Genomic DNA, 24,107 nt, shown 5'->3' on the forward strand with positions numbered 1-24,107 from the left:
GTTTGTTCAATCAGAAAATTTTACTAAAGACAATAAACACCACCCTCTTGTATCATTTAGCCTGCTGGGCTATCTTGAACTCCACAACACAATAAAATATTGCAAGGACTGCTATATCATAATGTTTGAAAATTTACAATAAAGAGAATGGAAAAAGTTAATAATACGCCCTCTTATTGCTGAGTGACATAACAACATCAAGTGAGGGCAGGTATACAAATATGTGCAGTGACAAGTTACTTTTGGTGCAACACCATTACGGTGTTATACAGCACAGAAACATGCCCTTCAACCCTCCATGCTAACCAAGAGTCCCATCTAAGCAAGTCCTATTTGCCTCCATTTGACTTGTATCTAAACTTTTCCAATCCATTCATTGTCTGAGTACCTTGTAAATGTTGTTAACAGAACTGTCTCAACCACTTCCTCTGGCAGCTCATTCCAATACAGTGACCAAGTTCTGGGTGAAAATTTTAACCTCGTATTCTTATTAAATCTTTTTCCTCTCACTTTACACCTACCCCCTTCAGTTTTTGATTCACTAATCCTGGGAAAAAGACTGTATATTCACCTTATGTCCCTCCTAAGTTGATAAACTAAGATCAGCATTCATTCTCCTATGCTCCGATGAAAAGAATTCCAATCTGCTTAACTTCTCTCCATTATTCAGTCCCTTGAGTCCTGACAACATCCTCCTAAATCTCCTCAAACATTTCTGTTGACAATTCCTGATCAGGCTTGGACAATCTAAGTGACTGAAGATCTCGATCCTCAAAATTCCCAGTAACTTCCCTACAACTGAAGCCAGGCTCACCAACCTGTAGTTCCCTTGACTGTCCTTGTTAACCTTCTTGAACAATAGAACATTAACCACCTTCCAGTCTTCTGTAGCTTTGCTAATGGCAAACGAAGAACAAGCACTTTTACAAAGGCCAACAACAGGAATTCTGCAGATGCTGGGTATTCAAGCAACACACATCAAAGTTGCTGGTGAACACAGCAGGCCAGGCAGCATCTGTAGGAAGAGGTGCAGTCGACGTTTCAGGCCGAGACCCTTCGTCAGGACTAACTGAAGGAAGAGTGAGTAAGGGATTTGAAAGTTGGAGGGGGAGGGGGAGATCCAAAATGACTCTTAATAGAAATCCAAAAAGACTCTTACTCTTAATAATTTCTCCTTTGGCTCCTCCCACTTTCTCCAAACTAAAGGTGTAGCTATGGGCACCCGTATGGGTCCTAGCTATGCCTGCCATTTTGTTGGGTTTGTGGAACAATCTATGTTCCGTGCCTATTCTGGTATCTGTCCCCCACTTTTCCTTCGCTACATCGATGACTGCATTGGCGCTGCTTCCTGCACGCATGCAGAACTCGTTGACTTTATTAACTTTGCCTCCAACTTTCACCCTGCCCTCAAGTTTACCTGGTCCATTTCCGACACCTCCCTCCCCTTTCTAGATCTTTCTGTCTCTGTCTCTGGAGACAGCTTATCCGCTGATGTCTACTATAAGCCTACTGACTCTCACAGCTATCTGGACTATTCCTCTTCTCACCCTGTCTCTTGCAAAAACGCCATCCCCTTCTCGCAATTCCTCCGTCTCCGCCGCATCTGCTCTCAGGTGAGGCTTTTCATTCCAGGACGAGGGAGATGTCTTCCTTTTTTAAAGAAAGGGGCTTCCCTTCCTCCACTATCAACTCTGCTCTTAAACGCATCTCCCCCATTTCACGTGCATCTGCTCTCACTCCATCCTCTCGCCACCCCACTAGGAATAGGGTTCCCCTGGTCCCCACCTACCAGCCCATCAGCCTCCGGGTCCAACATATTATTCTCCGTAACTTCCGCCACCTCCAACGGGATCCCACCACTAAGCACATCTTTCCCTCTCTCTGCATTCCACAGGGATCGCTCCCTACACAACTCCCTTGTCCATTCGTCCCCCCCATCCCTCCCCACTGATCTCCCTCCTGGCACTTATCCGTGTAAGCGGAACAAGTACTACACATGCCCTTACACTTCTTCCCTTACCACCATTCAGGGCCCCAAACAGTCCTTCCAGGTGAGGCGACACTTCACCTGTGAGTCGGCTGGGGTGATACACTGTGTCCGGTGCTCCCGATGTGGCCTTCTATATATTGGCGAGACCCGACGCAGACTGGGAGACCGCTTTGCTGAACACCTACGCTCTGTCCGCCAGAGAAAGCAGGATCTCCCAGTGGCCACACATTTTAATTCCACATCCCATTCCCATTCTGACATATCTATCCACGGCCTCCTCTACTGTAAAGATGAAGCCACACTCAGGTTGGAGGAACAACACCTTATATTCCGTCTGGGTAGCCTCCAACCTGATGGCATGAACATCGACTTCTCTAACTACCGCTAAGGCCCCACCTCCCCCTCGTACCCCATCTGCTACTCATTTTTATGCACACATTCTTTCTCTCACTCTCCTTTTTCTCCCTCTGTCCCTCGGAATATACCTCTTGCCCATCCTCTGGGTCCCGCCCCCTCCTTGTCTTCCTTCCCGGACCTCCTGTCCCATGATCCTCTCGTATCCCCTTTTGCCTATCACCTGTCCAGCTCTTGGCTCTATCCCTCCCCCTCCTGTCTTCTCCTATCATCTCCCCCTCCCACTTTCAAATCTCTTACTAACTCTTCCTTCAGTTAGTCCTGACGAAGGGTCTCGGCCTGAAACGTCGACTGCACCTCTTCCTACAGATGCTGCGTGGCCTGCTGCGTTCACCAGCAACTTTGATGTGTGTTGTTTTTACAAAGGCCTCTGTGATTTCTTCCCCGGCCTTCTATAAAATCCAGGGGTGTACTCGGTCAGGCCCTGGGGACCACCCCAAATTAATACACTACGAGGCTGCAAATTCCTTTAGCTTTGTAATATGCATATGATCCAAAATCTCATTGCTTGTCTTCATTTCTTTACACCTATGATCTTTTCCTTGGTAAGAACTGAGAGAAATAGACATTAAAAATATCAGTCATTCCTGTGGCTCCACACATAGGCAGCCCTGATGGTCTTTTGAGAGAATCTAATCTCTCACTATTCACCCTCTTACTGCTGATATAACTGAAAAATGTCTTGGTCTACCAGATCCATTTCATATTTTTCTTTTGCCTTCCTGATCTCCTCATTAAATCTGCTTATTTTTTGAGGGATTCATTCACAGCCGAAGTTTCTTAAGGTCGTTATACCCAGGGGAGGTAATGGGGACAAGTTCCCACTCTCTACTCAATGCTCCCAATGGCATGCACCTCAAATAGCCTCTGACAATCAAGTCCAGCTCTGGGCCTTCACATGTGGCTTAGCTACTAAGCGCAGTGAAACCACTTCTACTGACAGGAAAAGGGGCAAAGCTGGGTTACTGGCACCTTAAAACCAGTTGCTCTGGGCAGATGGGGCTCTTAAGCCGTGGTTGATAGTTCATCTACGAGAAGGAAAACTCTGATCTCAAACCTCTGCCACCTTGAGGTTATACCCACTCATGGGGAAGGCTTCAGGAGTAAACCCCAAGGGGAAAATTTGGAATTGGAGTCCCTAAGGCAGTCCTACATTGAGTTCAATGCTGACTGGCAACTCCTGCGACGCTGCTGGTACCAGACAGTATCCGTCTCTTCCGTTCCTTTGGGTTCATCAGATCTGTGGAGAGGGGGAGCTTGCTCCACGGGCAACAGCTTGCTCTCCGTATCGTACTGCCCAGGCTTGCGTATCTAGACAGCTAGGACTCAAGATCCATGGCCAGCTCTGATCAGTGACCTCCTCCATTCGCACCCAACTGCCTAAACATGATCAAGAGGAACTTCTACAGATGCTGGAAATCAGATGTGTGTTGCCTAAACATGATGTACCTTTTTCCTTACCACAACCTCAATATCTCTTGTTAGCCAGGGATCCTTGAACTTGGTATGCTTATCTTTCATACTAACAGGAACATGCTACACCTGGATTCCTGATATGATCCTTTAAAAAAAACCTCACACATGCCAATAGTTCCTTTGCTTTTAGATACAGTCACCCAGTCAACCACAGATGGATCCTGCTTATTGTCCTCAAAACTGGGCAAGACTTTACTTTGTGGACATGTTCTGTCTTGTTCCATAACTATTTTAAAACTAATAGATTTGAGATCACTGGACTCAACTGATACTTTAGTTACCTGGCCAGCCTTATTCCCTAAGAATAGGTCCAGAATTGTTTTTTCCTGAGTAGGTTCCTCTATACATTGCATGAAGATTGGATGCATCTCACAAATTCTAACCCATCCAGGGCCTTTGAACTCTGGATGCCCCAAATGATATCAGTAAAACTGAAACCTCCCACTAGCACTACCATACTATTCTTCACAACTACATTCAATTTCTTAACATACTTGCTCGTCAAGTTCCTGCTGACTATTGGGGGGGGGGGGGGTTAATATAGTGACTATCACTGTCTTATTTCTAATTTGTTCAATGATCCCTCAAGAACATCCTATGCACTGCTGTAATGTTCTTCCTTATTAAAAACGGGAGCATTCTATCCATTCTTATCTGTTCCTCTGTCACTCCTAAAACATCAGTGTCACACAACATCAACTTGGCAGTCCTGACGTTACCTCATCTATGTTTCTGTTATGGTCATAATATCCCAGTCCTGAAAAGCAATCCATGCCTTCAGTTTGTCTGCCATACCTATGACACTATGTTCACTGAAATAATGGCAATTTAAAGCAGTGGTCCTACCTGCCCTTTTTAGTGTAAACATGGATATCCTGATTGATAGGCTTATGCTCCGGCTGCTGCACATATCCCCGTCTTCTCATTGAGTCCACTTATTCAAGTCCTAGTATATACTTAGGAAATCTCTTTAGATTCACCTCTTTGACAAATCTACCTCATGCCCTCTTCTGATTTCCTTTTAAGTAGATTCCTGCAAACCTCTACACTTCTCCTGGGATTCACATGATTTCAGCTACCAATATCTGGCACACGTCTTTTTATTCTTGAACAAAGAGCCTCAATATCCAGTGCCATTCAGGGCTTCTTACTCCTGCCAACCCCTGCCCTTCACTGTAACAGGAACATGAGACCTTAAGCTCCCAATATCTTATTTTAAAAGATCCCCATTTGTCAGATGTCCCTTTATCTGCAAACAACCAATGCAAAGCAACTTCTGCAATTTCAGGTCTAATCTGGTCAAAATTTGCCTTGACCAATTTAGAATTTTATCTTGTGGACCAGATATGTTCCTTCCTTGTTAACTTTGGAGAAATATCACTGTCTGACTCCCCATCAGAATAAGGTTTATCCTCACTGACATACAGTATATCATGACATTTGGTTTGTAGCAGTACAGTACAAGACATATTGTAATAATAATGTTACAAAATAAAGACAGTGCAAAAGACAAATAACTAAGCACTGCGCCTGGACCTTTCAGAAATCTGATGACAGGGGAGAAGCTGCTCTTTAAATATTGAGTGCAAGTCTTCAGACTCCTGTACATCCTCCCCAATGCTGGTAACATAGAGAGGGCATGGCCCAGACAGTGAGAGTCCTTGACAGCTTCTTGAGGCATTACCTCTTGAAGATGTCCTCAATGACAGGGTGGGTTGTGCCTGTGATGGAACTAGCTGAGTCTACAGCCCTCGGCAGCCGCAGTCATGAGTGTAAGGAGAGCAGAGTAGTGACCTAAACACACATCCTTGAGGTGCTCCTGTGTTGATTGTCAGGGAGGATCTTTTGATAAGAAAGATGATAATCCAGATCCAGGTCCAGATTTTGAAGCCTGGTAATCAGTACTGATGGGATGATAGCAATAGGTCCAGGTTCTTACTGCAGTAGAAGTTAATTCTGTCATGATTTCAAAGCACTCCTTCACAGTAAATGAGAGTGCTACCAGGTGTTAATCATACAGGCAGCTTACTCTACTTTTCTTAGACATTGGTATGATTGTTGAACTTTTGAAGCAGGTTAGAATCTTCAAATGTAGCAGTGAGAGATTGAAGAGGTCCTTGAACATTCCAGCCAGTTGGTCTGCACAGACTTCCAGCTCCCTACCAGTTAACACATTTGGCTACATAAAGTACCCACATTTCCATTGTAGCTATGAAGTATATTCACCACTGAAAACCAACTCAAATAATCTTCAAATCATTTCTCAGAATATGATGTCGAGTGATAAAAATTCCTTGACACAAAGAATTACATACTATAATTGTAGATTATCACTCTCAAACTTTATCTGGCATCGTCAATTATAAATCTTTCTTCCTCTCACCTTGATCACAGAATCGTGGCACTAACAGCAGAGGGAAGAGGCATTTACCACTTCCTAGTTCAGCCTACAACTCTGTACACTGTGGCTTATTACTTTTTATTGTCCCTCCTCCCCAGTTTCTACGGCTATCACCCTTTGAGTTAGGGAACTCCAGTTTCTTCCAATTTTAGCAAATTAAAAATGTTTCCTCAACTCCCTCCAATTCTTTGAAATGAGAAGATCTATTTTAAGACCTAGGCCATGGGAAATGGCCCTCCTTGAGTATTTTATCCCTTTACTAAATTTTACTCAGAAGGAAGGAACCCATTGAATCACATTGCAAGCAGCTTCCCAGTCACTACAAGCTCAGCCAAATATTTCCTTCCCCAGAGTGCAACTGAGTTCCAACTTGTTACCTTCCCTTGGTGCCAAAGAACCTTAATTTTTGTGAGATCTGTTTGTCATAATGAAAAAGCCTAGCTGGAACTTTTTGGACTACTTGTAAAGACCTATGTAAACTCTACTTGTTATCGCAAACCACCCCACCCCCTCAAAACTTGTTCTGATAATTCTATATACTTTTATAATAATCACTGCCACGTCCTTCAATTTTTTTTTAAGTTGGAGGCCAGTAAGGTAGGTTGTCAGGCCTGCAAATTATTAGTCCATTCTTCTTAAGTAATAACTAGAGGGCAGCAGAATTTGATTACAAGGAATAGAGAAAAAAATAATTTTCACAATTCCTCAGATGGATTGGTGAGGAAGATGCACAGTTAATTGCTCTGGTTACACAGACACTCTGGAACAAATCATGGATGAAAATTCAGTTCAGCATTTAAAAAACATTTCATATGGTCCTTTGCAATGCAAACTCAGTGGAAAGTTCAAACTGTGGCTTTATCATCAGGAGGGAATCTAAATCTTTGCTTAAAGTGCAAGCAACTGGTTATTAGTTTAACCAGCCAAGTGAATCATTAATGAGCAGTGAAGAATCTGAACCAGTAGATGTAAGTCAGAGCAGTGTAGCATTTTGGCATTCACTTCAAAGAATAAAATTTAAAAAGAAATAAAAATTAGATTAAAGCAGAGATGGAGGACTGATTCCCATGAGTTGCATTCACAGTAAAACTTGGCCCATTATATAATCAAGGAAAAGTCTAACCAACAACAATTGTTGCCTACTGTCTTGTCAAGGAAATCTACTACCAATGTTTTGCACATAGATAATTTTTTCCCAACTCTCACATGAGCAACATTAGCAAGACAAGCATAAGGTCATCAGTTCTAATCCAACATTAATGTGGTCAAACCCAAGACTTTTATCTTACTATAATTCTGTAGTTACTTCCAAGCAAAACAAGATAGCAGATTTACTTCCCCCAAAATACCTGTAAATAAAATGGATTTTTAATAATAATCCAATGGTTGATTATTTCCAGATTTTATTTAAGTGTATTTAACCACCAAGCTTCTATGGTATGATGTGATTATATTTTTGCAAGCTGGCATATGTTGTGAAATTGACAGTACCATGGTGTCAAAGAAGCTTATGAGAGGAAAAAGACCAAGTACTCTGTACTGTCAACTAAAGCTGCCCAGAATGGCTGGAAGACCAAGATTTTCCCTGTAAAAGTGGGATGCAGGGGATTCATTGCTACATCTACGACCAGTCTATTGAAGAAGATGGGGGTGAGGGGTCACTCCCTCCAACAAGCAATCAAGTCCTTGTCAAATGCAGCAGAAGAAAGCAGCAATTGGATTTGGATGAAAAGGAAAGACAACAACTGGGCTGCAAGATGAAGACAGGAGGGTATGGAACTGAGGGGGGTGTATCTGGGATGCCAGGTAGCACCGTTGAGCCCTCTGGAGACGTCGTGGGCTTATCAACGAAACGTCAAAGAAGGAGGGTGCCCACCTGGTGACCCCGATGACGTACCTACCCTCCCTCCTTGTCACCATTCCAAGCCCACTGCCAACATCGAGAGAGCTGACTTACCACAGGGATTGAAACATCAAGTCCTAGTAGCTCTACTGATTGTCTTAAGCTCAGGATGACAAGTGCACTAACATAGTTACTGCACTGCTGTATCATACTGAATCAATCAGGACAAATTTGGCTTGTTTTGCAGATACAGTAGGCCACAGAGAGAAACAGGCCCTATGAACCTGTTACTGAATGCCCATTTACTAGCATAAACAGACTTCTCAGTTAGCATAGAACAACTTGTTCATGCTAATAGAGATTTACTCATGCTAATATTATTTTTGTGAATATTGTCCATATCCCTCTACTCCTTTCCTACTCATGAGTCCGAACAAAAGCATTTTCAACACTGTGATTGTATCCAGCTCTATCACCTCCACTAGCAGTTTGTTTTATATACTCACCATCCTCTGTGTGGAAAAACTTGCACCTCAGATACCCTCCTCACCATAAAACTACGGCCTCTGGTTTGAACTCCCATACCCTTGAAAAAGACTGGATACCTACCTTATCTATGCTCCTCAATTTTATGAACCTCTATAAAGGTTGCTCCTCAGCTTCTTGAATCCCTACTATCTTCCTATAACTGAAACGCTTCACTCCTGGTAATGCATACACCAGTTCAACTGTAGCCTAGCTAATATCTTTTTCAGCTGCTGCAACATAATTTTGCCAACTCAATATCCCTGTCAATGAAGGGAAGCAAACTGAACATCATCTTCACTACCCACTGCACTTTTGTCAACATTTCGAGGGAATTATAAACTTGCACATCAACATTTACAAGTTCCCAGCCATTACTAGCCAAGTTTGGCCAGTATTAGACAACTCAAAATGAAATGTTCCTTATTTGGTCAGAATAAATCCCATCTGCCACCACCCTGCCCTCTTTCCATATGATCTATATCTTTCTGTGGCCTAAGGAAACCATACTTCTGATCCACAACTCCACCAATCTTTGCATCATTATTAACAACAGCTTCTCAACTTTTGCTCTCAATTATGCATCTTCCTGTGCCTAAATTCACTGAATGGCATCTATGCAATAATCACAAGACCCATTAACATCACCAGTCATTTGACAAAGTCATCTATGTAAATCTTAAGTCAGTAAATTAAATTTGCAACAAAATTGAATCTACCTGCAAATGCAAAACACAAGATCTTTCACTTAATGAACAAGTAACCATATAATTTTACTTCTTGACTACCAATTAAGCAAGACAGTTTTCATAATACATTTGTAAACAGTAACACTGAATTAATGCGTACTTCCTTTCTAAATCCTACCTTGTATATACTTAAATGTCATATAAATGCGTGGTAATCACTGCAGGGGTCACGTAAAGAAAAGCAGGTGATTCACTTGGAGGGAAATTTAATTTGATTTTTTTTTCAAAGACACACAGTTGATAGGATTTAACAGATGTAAAAGCACTTGGAAGAGGAAATGCTTGAGAGGACTGGATGAACAGATTAAAATGTATCCCACTCATACAAGTCACATACTGACTCCTTTAGTTGGATATCAAATTATTTGATTGCCTCAACAAAACATAGCAATTCACATAATTCCATGACATATTCTTTATAGTGGGACCTTGAAAGAGGATGAGATATTGGCCAAATTTGGATATTACAAATTATTTTACCCCTCAATTACAGACATGAAGATACAGTAGTGGTTGCAGAAATAATTGTGATATATGGAGACCATTAGGCATGATGGAAGATCGTGCAAAAACTACAAAACCCAGATAAGTTGCTTCTCTCAAAATAATTCACTTCAAAAAAATTAGAAGCATATTTTTTACTAGAGAGTATCTTATAATACTGCCATCTACAAGGTTGAAAAAAATGAAAATGGATATGCTTTTACTTGAAAGTACTGCTCTCAAGAACATACCTAGGAATTCGCTCTCTCCCAAGGGCAAATTTTCAATTATGTAAATAAGTAAACCATAGCTTGATTAAGTAACAGTTGCAAGTTACACATTACTATCTACCAATCACAAGCAAAAATATAATTGCTACCTGTTTTCCTTAAGTGTTATCACTATTAATTAGGTTGGATAATACTATTTTAATAACTCTAAGCACAAAACTATTATTAAAAACCCAAAGACAGCAAACTAATACTGGAGCCAATCAACTGTATTTTCAAAGTATAATATCATGTGCTTCAGCTATATAATTGTACATACTATTTGATGTAACTATATACCTGGTGGTAAAACAGTTTGGGTAGGCATAGTGCTAATTACAGCTGACTCCAAAGGATTGGGCTGAAAAACGCCATCCACTGGGTTGATTGTACTCTGGAGAGATCAGAAAAAAAAAGTTAAAAGGTTGTTGCATCACCATACTAATATTGGATAGCATCAGGGCACAGAAACAGATCCAGAGTGGAAGTCAGCTAAAACCTGAGAGAGAGGAGAGGAGAAATTTAAAAGAAGAGGAAGGATTATAAAACTAATAACAATAACATGGTAATCAATTAAATTTGATCCAGTTACTTGAGCAATTATCAGCACGAAGGCTTACATAAATGTGTCCTGTGAGTTATGATGTGCAGGATTTGCTTTTCTTTTGCTATTCAGTTGTTTCAATTATGAAAGCACAGTTTACCAAACGTGCCATGCCTGCCCTTCTTTAACACAACTTCTTGTAACATTATAACGTTTGAAAATGCATACAAATGCTTCCACGGATTGTGACTGTATATTGTTGCTAGGAGTACTGGTAAATTTTCTAAAAAGGATCAAAAATATACTTCTAAAATTTTAAAGAGATGCTCAAAAGTATCAGGTTACTACCTTAATGAAGTAAGACAAGCAACAATCTTGAAAACATACACATTTGTGACATTATATCTCAATTCTAAAATTCTAAATGAATATGCAAGTTTGAATTTTTGAACAGCATGACTATGGCATTTTGCGGAAAGAATTAGGATTCAACAAATAGCACACAGCCAAGAATCAGAATCAGTTTTATTATCACTGACATATGTTGTGAAATTTATCAGTCCAAAATATGAAACATGGATTATGTCAAAAAGAAAACATGACATGCAGTTCATATTAGTACATGTAAATAATTAAAAGCATTATTTCAAGTAACATTAATTGAGGTATTTCAAGAGCAATGCTTTGCAATAAAGAAAATATTTACATTTAAACAAATTATAGGCTTTAACATTTCAAATTAATGAACCAGGTGCATTCAGTAATTGAAAGCAACAGATAGTAATAAATGAACACATTTATAAAACTTACCATGTCACAGATGAATCCTATCAAAACCTGGATTCATTTATTCTCAGCATTTTGCACAGTACACAATATGATGCTACACAACATTCAACAAAAATACCAGCAGGCAGCACACTGAAACCATAGCAGGATTTCAAAAGTTAAACAGCATCTAATTCTACAACCAGGCAAATGAATGCCAAGCAAATATTAAAAGAAGTCCACAAGCTGGATAGAGAATTTCATGAATTCCAGAAACCAGCATTACTGATTTTCAAAAAGATGATACCATTTTAAGGTTCAGAGTTCCATAACCCAGCATCTACACATACAATAGCTCTGAAGCACTAAATGTTCCCTGTTTGGCTGCAAACTGCAGTCCAGTAACTGATTACGGTCATGCTAAACCTCACAGACGTCAAAATGAATTTTTGTTGTAATCTAAAAACCTGGGAAACAATACAAGGCAGTAATATCATACAGTTTTAGTTTAAGGCACTAATTCAATCAGTCATGAATACATCTGGACATTTATAATAACAGGAATATCAATATTCGTGTAATTTGTAATGCTTTTACAAATCACTGTAGATGCCAAGCTAGAGAAGATATACAAGAAATGGAAGCAACCAGAAGAGTAAGTAAACAGCAGCAAATCAGTAATTGAACATCCAGAAACCTATAACGATATAGGATTTCTTTATCAACTACATTGCAAATCACTTTTTCCCTTGTAGCGTATAACCAAGTAAGAAAGAAAAGACCATAAGACATAGGATAGAATAACAAAGTATCATACTAATTTACAAACTTACTATCATTCCATTTGCGTGCTTCTCCTCATTACTTTGGTCCTTAAAATTTTAGAAAGAAAGAATTTTTCAAGACACTGTTAAACAACTGGGCAAAGTCTAAAATAACCCATTTAGAGCTTAGGTAATCATTAGTATACTTCAAACTAAATGCGCCCAGAATTTAAATGCTTACTTTTTTTTAAAACTGGAGCCATAATTCAATAGCGACATAGTAATAGTTTTGAAAATACAGTGCCTATAAGTAGTATCACCCCCCTTGGAAGTTTTCAAGTTTTATTGTTTTAGAACAGTGAATCACATTGGATTTAATTTGGCTTTGACACTGTGCAACGGAAAGACTCTTTCATGTCAAGGTGAAAACAAACCTTTACAAAGTGATCTAAATTAATTACAAATAAGAAATACTAAATAATTGATTGGACAAGTATTCACCCCCTTCAAGTCAGCATTTAATAGATGTACCTTTGGCTGCAATTACAGTCTTGAGTGTGTGAGGATAGGTCTCTATATCAGCTTTGCACATCTGGACACTGCAATTTTTCCCCAATTCGTCTTTACAAAACTGCTCAATCTCTGTCTGATTGCATGGGGATCGTGAGTGAACAGCCCTTTTCAAGTCCAGCCACAGATTCTCAATTGGATTGAGGTCTGGACACTGATATGGTTACTCCAGGACATTAACTTTATTATTTTTAAGCCAGTCCTATGTAGCTTTGGCTTTAAGCTTGGGGTCATTGTCTTGTGGGAAAACAAATCTTCTCCCAAGTCACAGTTCTCTTGCAGATTGCATCAGGTTTTCCTCCAAGATTTCCCTGTATTTTGTTGCATTCATTTTACCCTCTATCTTCACATAGGGTATAGTCTGATCGGCAAAAAGCTCAATTTTGGTTTCATCAGACCATAGAACCTTCTTTCAGCTGACTTCAGCATCTCCCACATGCTTTCTGGAAAACTCTAGCCAAGGTTTCATGTGAGGCCCCCCCCCCCCCAACAGTAGCTTTCCCTTTGCCACTCTACCATAAAGCTGCGACTGGTGAAATAACTGGGCAACAGCTGTGTGTGCAGTCTCTCCCATCTCAGCCACTGAAACTGTAACTCCTCCAGAGTTGTCATAGGTCTTTTGGTGGCCTCCCTCACTATCCCCTTCTTGCACGGTCACTCAAGTTTTTGAGGATGGTCTGCTCTAGGCAGAGTTACAGCTGTGCCATATTCCTTCCATTTCTTGATGATTGACTTAACTGTACTCCAAGGGATATTCAGTGACTTGGAAATTTTCTTGTATCCATCTCCTGACTTGTGCTTTTCAATAACCTTTTCGCAGAGTTGCTTAGAGTATTCTTTTGTCTTCATGGTGTAGTTTTTGCCAAGAGACTGACTCACCAGCAGCTGGACCTTCTCTGGAAGGTGTATTTTTACTACAATCAATTGAAACACCTGACTGCACACAATGATCGCCATATAACTAATCATGTGACTTCTAAAGTCACCAGTGATGCCTTGGTGTGTTATATTAATAGGAGTGAATACTATGCAATCAATTATTTTGTGTTTTTGTTTGTAATTAATTTAGATAACTTTGTAGAGAACTGTTTTCACATTGACACGAAAGAATCCTTCTTCTGTTGATTACTGTCAAAAAAGCCAAATTGATTGCTTCAGTGTTGTAAAACAATAAAACATGAAAACTTCCAAGAGGGGTTTTATAGGCAATGTATGTCAAGGTTGTTTAAAGCAAGGTAGCATTTTTGTTTTTGCTGTTTCTTGTTTGAAAAAAATTATATTGTTTTTCTTATGTTTTACTTTTGGGATGAGCATTCATTATACCAGATACAAAGGTATAATGAAGAAATGATCTTAGTTCACATTTTTCAGTAACAAATAACATTTGGAACACACTGTAACAGCTCCAACTGAGATTTATGACTTAATAGTAACATGATATAATGTGAGCCCCAGTTTTCTGGATTATTATGAAGAGATTATATTTATTCTGCATTTAGCAAGATCATATTCTTTCCTGCATGGCCAATGGGAGAACACTCAGTATTTCTGATGTTCTCTCGGGAGAATAACCGGAAAAATACTGAATGCTGCTTTGGTCTCATGTACTCAGCACAAATTGGTGAAACTGCATAAAATGTGCTTTGTAAACTATCTGCCCATGGGGAAGCACTGGCAGGATAAGACAACTTAGAAAAAAGATGGAAGAAATGTACCTCTGGCTGTTGCCATCTGCACAGTTACGTGAAATATTCCATTGGCCAACAATTTTGAAAAGATGTAACTAACTGAATTGAATTTGCAATGCCTTTTCTGACCAGGGCTGTTGTTTTTACATTCAGTTGATATTAAGGATTTTGTAAATTTTTGGGACAATTAACCTAGTTTTGATAGCCATTAATTTTCATTATGTGAATCCGCTAGATTAGCTGATTAAAGTAGTAACTAAAGACAACTACCAGACAAATAATACTGCATAAAGCATGTTCAGCATGTTTCATATTCCATTGCATCAGCAAAAAGAATTCACACACAGATTTCATTTCCAAAGGAACTATAAGTGACAATGAGCATCACAAGTATATGAAAATGAAAAATTATCCATAAAATAGATGTCTCCACAGAAGCACAAATGGTATATTACTTTCAGTACTACCAAGGTATCAAGCTAATTGAGACTGCACCTGCCAAGCTACTAACAAACATGCACGCAGATCCTGATACATGCCCCCTTAGACTTCAGAGTAATGAAGCACAGATACAGACCCTTCAGCCCCGCCCATCAATGCCAACCAAGCAGACGACATGAGCTCGTCCCACTTGCCTGCATTTGTCCATATACCCCAAACTTTTCTATTCACATTCTGGTGCAAATGCCTTTTAAAATGTTGTAACTGTACCCTACTCTGCCATTTCCTCAGGCAGCTTGTAACATTTACCCAGCATCCTCTGCGTGAAGATCCCCTTTAGTTCTTCCCCTTTTCACCTTCAATCTTTGCCCTGGGAAAAAGATGGACTAGATGGAACTGCTAACCTTACCTAAAGAAAGAACTAATAAAATGGAGAGTTGTGTGCTCAGCTGCAGTTGTGAATAGGAAAGACAGAAAAGTGACAATAATAGCTAGATATAACTTGAAACTTGGCTTTATACACCAGAAAGGACTGCTGACCAAAGGGAATGAGAGAAGGTCACCAATCTAAAGGTTGAGGCCACCATGCAGGACTGAAGTAGTGATGTGTGGGTCTACCACTTCCAGATCATATTTTCCCTAACTGGAACCTATGCCACCATTGCCTTATCATTGGTGGATGAAAACCTAAATATTTTCTGAACACTTTCCAGTTAGTAGCCTACCTCTACATTTCAGGACAAGCAGAAAAAGATGTATTGCAGCAATCTATTTTTCTCAAGAACGTATTTAAACAAACTTGAACATGTAGGCATAATAATTGAGCAACAAAATTCTACATTTCTACAGCAAAAAAATAAACTGCTGGAAGAACTCAGCAGGTCAAGCAGCATCTGTGGAAACAAAATTGGGTGTGTTGATTTCTAAGTTGGAACTCTGCATTTCTGCAGCTTGATAGTGAACAGTGCCTTTGAACTCCTGGCATGATTAATTCTGCATCAAGATGAGAACTGTATAAAAATAATCAGACTGGGTGGAAATAGAGGCCAGCTTAGTACTGCAGTAACAAAATGTAGAACATCAGCTTAGTACATGATTCCACACATGGCTGAACTCAACCACGCAATGAGAGGAGAATGATCTCTGCGTTCACAAACTATCGAAGTTAAAATTTCTACATCACAAGATCAAAACCAGATCCTGACATAATTCAAGAGCAGCTTGTTTACCCTGCGAAATGTACAGATGCAAGAAACCATTTGTGAACCCTTCGCATTACCTGGTTTTCTACATTAATTACTCATAAAATGTGGTCTGATCTTCATCTAAGTCACAATATTAGACAAACCCAACTTGTCTAAAGTAATAACACATGAACAATTGTACTTATCATGTCTTTATTGAGCACATTATTTAATCATTCACAGTCTAAGTTCAAAAAAGTATGTGAACCTCTGGGGTAATGCCTTCTACAAAAGCTATTTGCAGCAAGGTGTTCCAATCAATGAAATAAGATTGGAGTTGTGGGTTGTAGAGGTGTTCTACCCTATTAAAAAAGACACAAAGTCAGGTTAATGACAGAGCCTGCTCATCTCAAGAAAGATCTGTTTATGTGCACAATGCCTCAATCAAAACAACTTTCAGAAGACCTGAGAATTGTAGAGGTGCATGAAGCTGGAAAAGGCTACAAAAACTTTTCTAAAGACCTGGGTGTTCATCAGTCCACAGTAAGAGAAACTGTCTACAAATGGAGGAAATTTAGTACTTTTGCTACTCTCCCTAGGAGTGTGCGTCCCTCAAAGATCACACCAAGAGCACAATGTGCAATGCTGAAGAAGGTGAAAAAGAAGCCAAGGTAACAGCAAAAGACCTGCAGAAATCTGTAGAGGTGGGAGTCTCTGTTCACATGTCCACTAAAAGAAAAACTCTGAGTAAGAATGGTATTCATGGAAGAACACCACAGAAGAACCCACTGCTCTCTGAAACAAATATTGCTGTAAGTCTCAAGTTTACAAAAGATCACCTGAGTGTTTAACAATGCTTCTGGGACAATGTTCTGCAGACAGAAGAGACAAAAGTTTAAAAGGAGAGCTTCGCAGGAGTTTGGTGTCATTCCCAATCAGCAACCAGAGCAGCGTACAGTGAGGAGGTTTCTCACAGGTCGGCGCGAGTAGCAGAGAGTCAAGTGGAGCACTCACTGTTGGGAGTGGGCCAGTGGTGAGGGTGGGAGTGTCAGGCTTTGGCTTAAAGGAGGCTTCAGCTCAGAATTGGCATTGGTTCTGGGTAAGTTTCTGTTAAGTTTCCCTTTTTACTTACTGCGTCAGGGGTACTAGTGTAGTTTAAATGGCCTTTATGTGTTCTTCATGCCAGATGTTGGAGTGTTGGGAGACCCCAAATTTCCCAGAGAAGGACCATCTGCGTGGTGCATCCAGCTGCAGCTCCTTGAAGACCATGTTAGGGATCTGGGCCAGCAGCTGGATAATCTTTGGCTTGTACGGGAGAGTGAGGAGTTCATCGATTGGAGCTACAGGGAAGTAGTCACACCCAAGTTGCAGGAGGCAGGTAGCTAGGTAACTGTCAGGAGAAGAAACTGGAAGGCAAATAGGCAGTTAGCACAGAGCACCCACGTGGCCATTCCCCTCAATAATGAGTATACTGTTTTGGATACTGATATGGAGGATTAGCTCCCAAGGGAATGCAACAGAGACCAGGTTACTGGTACTGAGCATGAGTATGTGCTGCAGAAGGAAAAGAGGGAGAAGAGGGGAGCAATAGTGATATGGGAGTCAATAGATGAACAGACAGGAGATTCTGTGAATGTCAACAGGACACCCAGATAGTCTGTTACCTCCCAGGTGCCAGGGTCAAGGGCATCTCAGACTGCATCCACAGCATTTTACAGAGGGAGGGAGAGCAGCCAAATATCTTGGTACACATTGGTACCAATGACAGGAAGGAAAAGCAATGAGGTCCTGAAGAGAGAATTTTGAGAGCTATGTAGAAAGCTGAGAAGCAGGACCTCCATGGTAGTAATTTCTGGATTGCTAAATGGGCCACACTCCAGTGAGGGTAAAAACAGGATGATTTGGCAGATAAACGTGTGGCTGAGAAGCTGGTCAGGGGAAAGGGCTTCAGGTTCTTGGATCATTGGGATCTCCTCTGGGGGAGATATGACCTGTTCAAAAGTGACAATTTGTACCTGAACCCAAGGGGGACCAATATTCTCACTGGCAGGTTTGAAGAGCAGCTGAGGAAGGTGTAAACTAATTTAGCACGAGGATGGGAAGCAGGGTGAAGGGACTCAGGATAGGGCAGATGGTAGGGAAAAAAAAGCAAAGATAGTGTGCAGTCAGACTGTCAGGAAGGGCAGCCAGATGATAGGACAAAATTGCAATCAACAGGGTAAGCATCAGTGCATTAGGGATGGAGTATCAAAAAGAGTAGCAAATACATTACTCAAAGTGTTATATCTCAGTGCACGGAGCATAAGAAATAAGGTGGATGATCTTTTGTACTTTTACAGATCGTCAGGTATGATGTTGTGCCATCACTAAGTCGTGGCTGACGGTAAGTTGTAGCTTGGAGCTGAATGTACAAGGTTACAAATTTGTTACGGAGGGATAGGAGGGATGGGATGCTGGTGAAGAATGGCATCAAATCATTAGAAAGGCGAGACATGGGATTGGAAGATGTTGAATCCTTGTAGGTTGAGTTAAGAAACTGCAAGGGTAAAAGGACTCTGATATCAGTTATATATAGGCCTCCCAACAGTAGATGGGATGTGGACCACAGATTACAACAGGAAATAGAAAAGGCATGTCAAAAGGGCAATGTTATGATAATCATGGCAGATTTTAACATGCAGGTAGATTGGGAAAATCAGGTTGTTAATGGATCCCAAGTGAGTGAATTTGTTGAATGCCAATGAGATTACTTTTTAGAGCAGTATGTCACTGAGCCTACTAGGGGATCAGCTATACTGGATTAGGTGTTATGTAATGAACCAGAGATGATTTGATAGCTTAAGGTAAAGGAACACTTAGGAGGCAGTGATCACAATTTGAAACTTGATAGGGAGAAAGTAAAGCCTGATGTAGCAGTATTTCAGTGGAGTAAAGGAAATTATAGCGGTATGAGAGAGGTACTGGCCAAAGTAAATTTGAAGGAGATGCAGTTAGGAATGACAGCAGAGCCATAATGGCTTGAGTTTTAGGGAAAATAAGGAAGGTGCAGGATAGAGATATACAAAAAACAAAGTAGTACTCAAATTGCAAATTAGTACAATTGTGGCCTACAAGGGAAATCAAAGCAAATGTAAAAGCAAAAGAGAGTGCATACAACAAAGCAAAAATTAGCAGGAAGATAGGGATTGGAAAGCTTTTAAAAACCTACAGAAAGCAGCTAAAAAAATAATTAGAAGGGAAAAGATGAAATATGAAAGCAAGTTAGCAAACAATATCAAGCTGGATAGAAGCTTTTTCCAAGTATACAAAAAATAAAAGAGATGAGAACAGATATAGGAGTGCTAGAAAATGAGGCTGCAGAATTAATTATGGGGGGGGGCAAAGAGATGGTAGATGAATTAAATGAGTATTTTGCTCAGTCTTCACTGTGGAAGACACTAGCAGTGCGCTAGGTGTTAAAGGGTGTGATGGAAGAGAAGTGAGTTCCGTTACAATAACAAGGGTGCTCAAACAGCTGGAAGACCTAAAGGTACAAAAATCACCCAGACCAGATGAACTACAGCCTTGGGTTCTGAAAGTGATAGTGATGGAGACTGTGGAAGCATTAGTAATGATCTTCCAAGAATCACTGGATTCTGGCATCGTTCCAGAGGCCAAGAAAATAGCAAATTTCACTCCACTTGTTGGGACCGCTTCTCTTTATGCTGTATATCAATGACTTAGGTAATGGAAAGTTTGCAGATGATACAAGGATTGGTGGAGGGCAGGTAGCTGAGGAAACAGGAAGGCTATGGAAAGCCTTAGCCAGATTAGGAGAATGGGCAAGAAAAGTGGCAAATGAAATATAGTGTTGGAAAATCATGATCATGCACTTTGGTGGAAGAAATACATGTGCAGACTATTTTCTAAACAGAGAGAAAATCCAAAATTCTGAGATGCAAAGGGACTTGGGAGTACTTGTGCAGAACCACCCTGAAGGTTAACTTGCAGGTTGAGTCAGTGGTGAGGAAGGCAAATGCAATGGTAGCATTCATTTCAAGAGGTCTAGAATACAAGAGCAGGGATGTGATGCTGAGGCTGCACAAGGCACTGGTGAGGCCTCACCTTGAGTATTGTGAACAGTTTTGGGCACCTTATCTAAGAAAAGATGTGCTGGCATTGGAGAGGGTTCAGAGGAGATACACAAGGATGATTCCAGGAATGAAAGGGTTATCACATGCAAACGTTTGATGGCTCTAGGCCTGTACTTGCTGGAATTTAGAATGATGAGCAGGAGATCTAATTTAAACCTTCCAAATGTTGGAAGGCCTGGACAGAGTATATGTGGAAAGGATGTTTTTCGTGGTGGGTGAGTCTAGGACCAGCGGGCACAGCCTCAGGGTTGAGGGGTATCCATTAAAACAGAGATGTGGAGAAATCCCTTTAGCCGGAGGGTGGTGAATTTGTGGAATTTGTTACCACAGGCAGCTGTAGAGGCCAGGTCACTGGGTGTATTCAAGGTGGAAATGGATAGATTCTTGACTGACCAAGGCATCAAAGGTTACGGGGAGAAGGCCGAGGAGTGGGGCTGAGGAGGCAAAGAAAAAAAATCAGTAATGATTGAATTTCAGAGCAGACTTGATGGGCCAAATGGCCTAATTCTGCTCCTATGTCTTGTGGTACAAATGTTGAACTTTTTGGCAGAAATGCACACTGCTATGCTTGGAGGAAGAAAGGGCACAAAACCTCAACCCAACTGTGAAACATGGTGGAAGTAGCATCACGGTTTGGGGTTGCTTTGCTGCCTCAGGGCCTGGACAGCTTGCTATTACTGAGGGAACGATATATTCAAAATTGTATCAAGACATTTTAGATGAGAATGCCAGGGTAGCGGTCAGTCACCTTAAACTTAATAGAAGTTGGGTGATGCAATAAGTCAATGATACAAGAATAAATCAACAACAGAATGGTTTAAAAAGAAGAAAGTTGTGTTTTGGAATGGCCAAGTCAGAATCCAGACCTTAACCCAATTGAAGTGTTGTGGCATGACCTGAAGAGGGCTGTTCATGCAAGGTATCCCAGAAATATTGATGAACTGAAACAGGCTTGTATGGAGTAATGTTCTAAAATTCTTCCTCGCCATTGAGCAAGTCTGATCAGCAGCTACAGGAACTGTTTGGTGGAGGTTATTGCTGCTAAAGGAGATTCTACCAGTTACTAAACACAGGGGTTTAAATACTTTCTTTCCAGCCCAGACAGTGAATGATTAAACAATGTGTTCAATAAAGACATGAAATGTGTGCGATTAGTTTAGGAAGATTGTGTTTGTCTATTATTGGGACTTCGATGAAGATCAGACCACATTTCATGAGTAATTAATGCAGAAAACCAGGTAATTGCAAAGGGTTCACAAACTTTTTCTTGCAGTTGTACATCTGGTGGAAGGAATTGGCAGTTCAAGTGAACAAGATGCTATTTAATAAGAACAAAAATAGAAAATGCAGCTATTTGCATGAAAGAAATTAGAAGTGCAACTTCACTGATTGGATAGTGCATCTTGGAAATGTCTCCACATAATTTCTAATCACTTCAATCTATGAAAGAAATGAATATGCATAATGCTGCATGAGATGACAACCTCCTTCACAGAGTTTGACAATTTAGTGAAATAGAAAAAACCTCAACACCAATGTCATTCAGATAAATCAGTTTAAAATTTACAGAATTCACATATTGATTATTCTAGCTTTGTCCTCAGAAATATATCCTGGAATTCATAGTCAAAGCTAGGCATAATTGTATGGTGTCAATTACAGATCAATTCCAAAAAAAAGAAATTAAGTTTGAATTATACAACATGAAGGACAGAGCAAGTAACATAGAGAGATTACTTATCAAACAAGGGAGTTAAACAATATTAAATTACTTATTATACTTAGAATGACATAAGAAATTATCCTACCTATCTGTTCCATTCCAATTGCCAGAAAAGCAATCACATTAGCTCCATTCCCCTTTCCTTATTTCCTTATATCCCTGTACTTAATTGTGCATCATATATAGTCATCCACTCTCATTAATTTGCCTTTATCCAATGCTAAGTTAGCTGTTACCAACATGACTATGGGATTTTAAAGGGAACTGAAGCATGCAAAGGAAATTAATCTTGTAGGCGCCAGCATAAACTAAACAACTTACAATTTTCTTTATATAAACAATACCCATAAGATTACAAATCATATATAGTCTGATGTTATCTTGCTGAACAAATGATTCTGAAAGTGCATGGTAATCATGAAAAAAAAATGACCCATTGCTGAACAAATACTTGCTAGTTGCCCAGATTTTCATTTGACAAATAATATAGTAGAACTGTTCTACTAAAATACAGTATTGAAAACTATTTGATACACTCAACCAGATGTAAGAAAGCTAAGTACAAAAGTTAGTTAATGACGTTGGCTGCCATCTTACCTTGGCAATCTGCAGCAACACTATACAGTGTTTAATAGATTCAACCATGTTCTGCAAAAATAAAAAAATGCACCATCGGCAATGATCAAAAGTATTTTTCACAGTTTAATCCAACACTTAACTGTACTTAGTTAACTTTGATTAGTCAATGAGTCAATAAAAATCACAGAGAAACTTACATTTGTTACTTCCTTGAGATTTTCAATTTTCTGGAAAATATATAGCAAACAAGTTCCCTTAAAAATTTCCCAATAACAAAACATTATGGTAAAATGGTTTAAATTAATCTCAAATACAAAAAAAATGAACAAGCAATAGCTTCAAGTATTAAATCCAAAGCAAAGAGTAGTTAAAATTGAATTTTTCACTGCTTGTTATATGAAATAACTCAAGAATTATCAGTAACACAACAGTACTTCTCTATCAGGAAAACCATGGAAAAGGACATAAGCAATAGCTTTAGGACATAATCTATCAATGGTTCAGCAATGAAACCCTATCAGCAGCTTGAGTGGCTCCTGTTATGTAGATCACACAATTCTACCAATTTTATCAGCAGTCCGTGGCAGTAGCCCTACACAAAGTTTAAGTTAGAGGGTGATTTATAACTGCTCACCTTGGTCCAAAAATTTTTCATCCAAAGTACAACACATACAGAATTGAAAGAGTATGTGCTTTTGTAAGCTTATAAGTATCACTGTTATTGATCTGCAATGATCCAGGCATACACAATATGCAAATTACTATCTGAGTACTGCATACATCAATATGCTCTTTATCAACTACAGCTCAGCATTCAATACCATCATTCCATCAAAACTAACCAATAAGCTTCAAGATCTTTGTCTCAATACTTCTGTGTGCAACTGGATCCTCCTCCAGGATCTCCATTAGCACAGATGCACCACAAAACTGTATGCTTCGCCCCCTGTTCTAGTTGCTTTACATTTATGACTGACTGGCTAAGCAAAGCTCTATTGCAACATTCATATTTGCTGTTGACACTACTGTCGTAGGCAGAAGCAAAGGTGGTGACAAATCAGTGTACAAGAGGGAGACTGAAAATCTGGCTGTGTAGTGAAACGACAACAATCTCTTACTTAATATCAACAAGACCAAGAAGCTGATAACTGACTTCAGGAGAAGAACACTAGAGGTCCATGAGCCAATCCTCATTGGAGGATCAGAGACGGAGAAGGTCAGCAACTTCCAATTCCTCGGTGTTATTTCAGTGGACCTACCCTGGGTCCAGCATGCAAGTGAAATTATGAAAAAAGCACAGCAGCGGATATGGCCCACAGATTCATGGGTAAAGCCCTCCCAACCATTGAGCACATTTACAGAAAGCGTTATCACAGGAAAGCAGCAACATCATCAGGGAACTCCACAGCACAGGACGTGCTCTCCTCTTGCTGCTGCTATCAAGAAGGTGGTACAGGAACCTCAGGATTCACACCACCAAGTTCAGGAACAGTTATTATCCCTCAACCATCAGGCTCTTGAACTAAAGGGGTTAACTTCACTCATCTTCACTTGCCCCATCAT

General features: G+C 40.1%; 1 protein-coding gene across 3 annotated transcripts in view; it reads right to left on the reverse strand.

Annotated features, from left to right (window-relative positions):
- The window catches only part of osbpl9 (oxysterol binding protein-like 9), a 201,180-nt gene that overhangs the window by 46,999 nt on the left and 130,074 nt on the right, over nucleotides 1–24,107 (reverse strand). For 2 of the 3 annotated variants that reach the window (XM_072273758.1, XM_072273760.1), the window contains 4 exons: nucleotides 22,742–22,771; nucleotides 22,563–22,613; nucleotides 12,296–12,334; nucleotides 10,451–10,544 (listed from right to left, as the gene is read on the reverse strand). In XM_072273758.1, the coding sequence (XP_072129859.1) occupies nucleotides 10,451–10,544; nucleotides 12,296–12,334; nucleotides 22,563–22,613; nucleotides 22,742–22,771 (214 nt within the window). The remainder of the gene's footprint in view (nucleotides 1–10,450; nucleotides 10,545–12,295; nucleotides 12,335–22,562; nucleotides 22,614–22,741; nucleotides 22,772–24,107) is intronic. The other variant, XM_072273759.1, reaches the window with a different exon arrangement.

Source organism: Mobula birostris, chromosome 12, assembly GCF_030028105.1.
Source record: "Mobula birostris isolate sMobBir1 chromosome 12, sMobBir1.hap1, whole genome shotgun sequence".
Lineage (NCBI taxonomy): Eukaryota > Metazoa > Chordata > Chondrichthyes > Myliobatiformes > Myliobatidae > Mobula > Mobula birostris.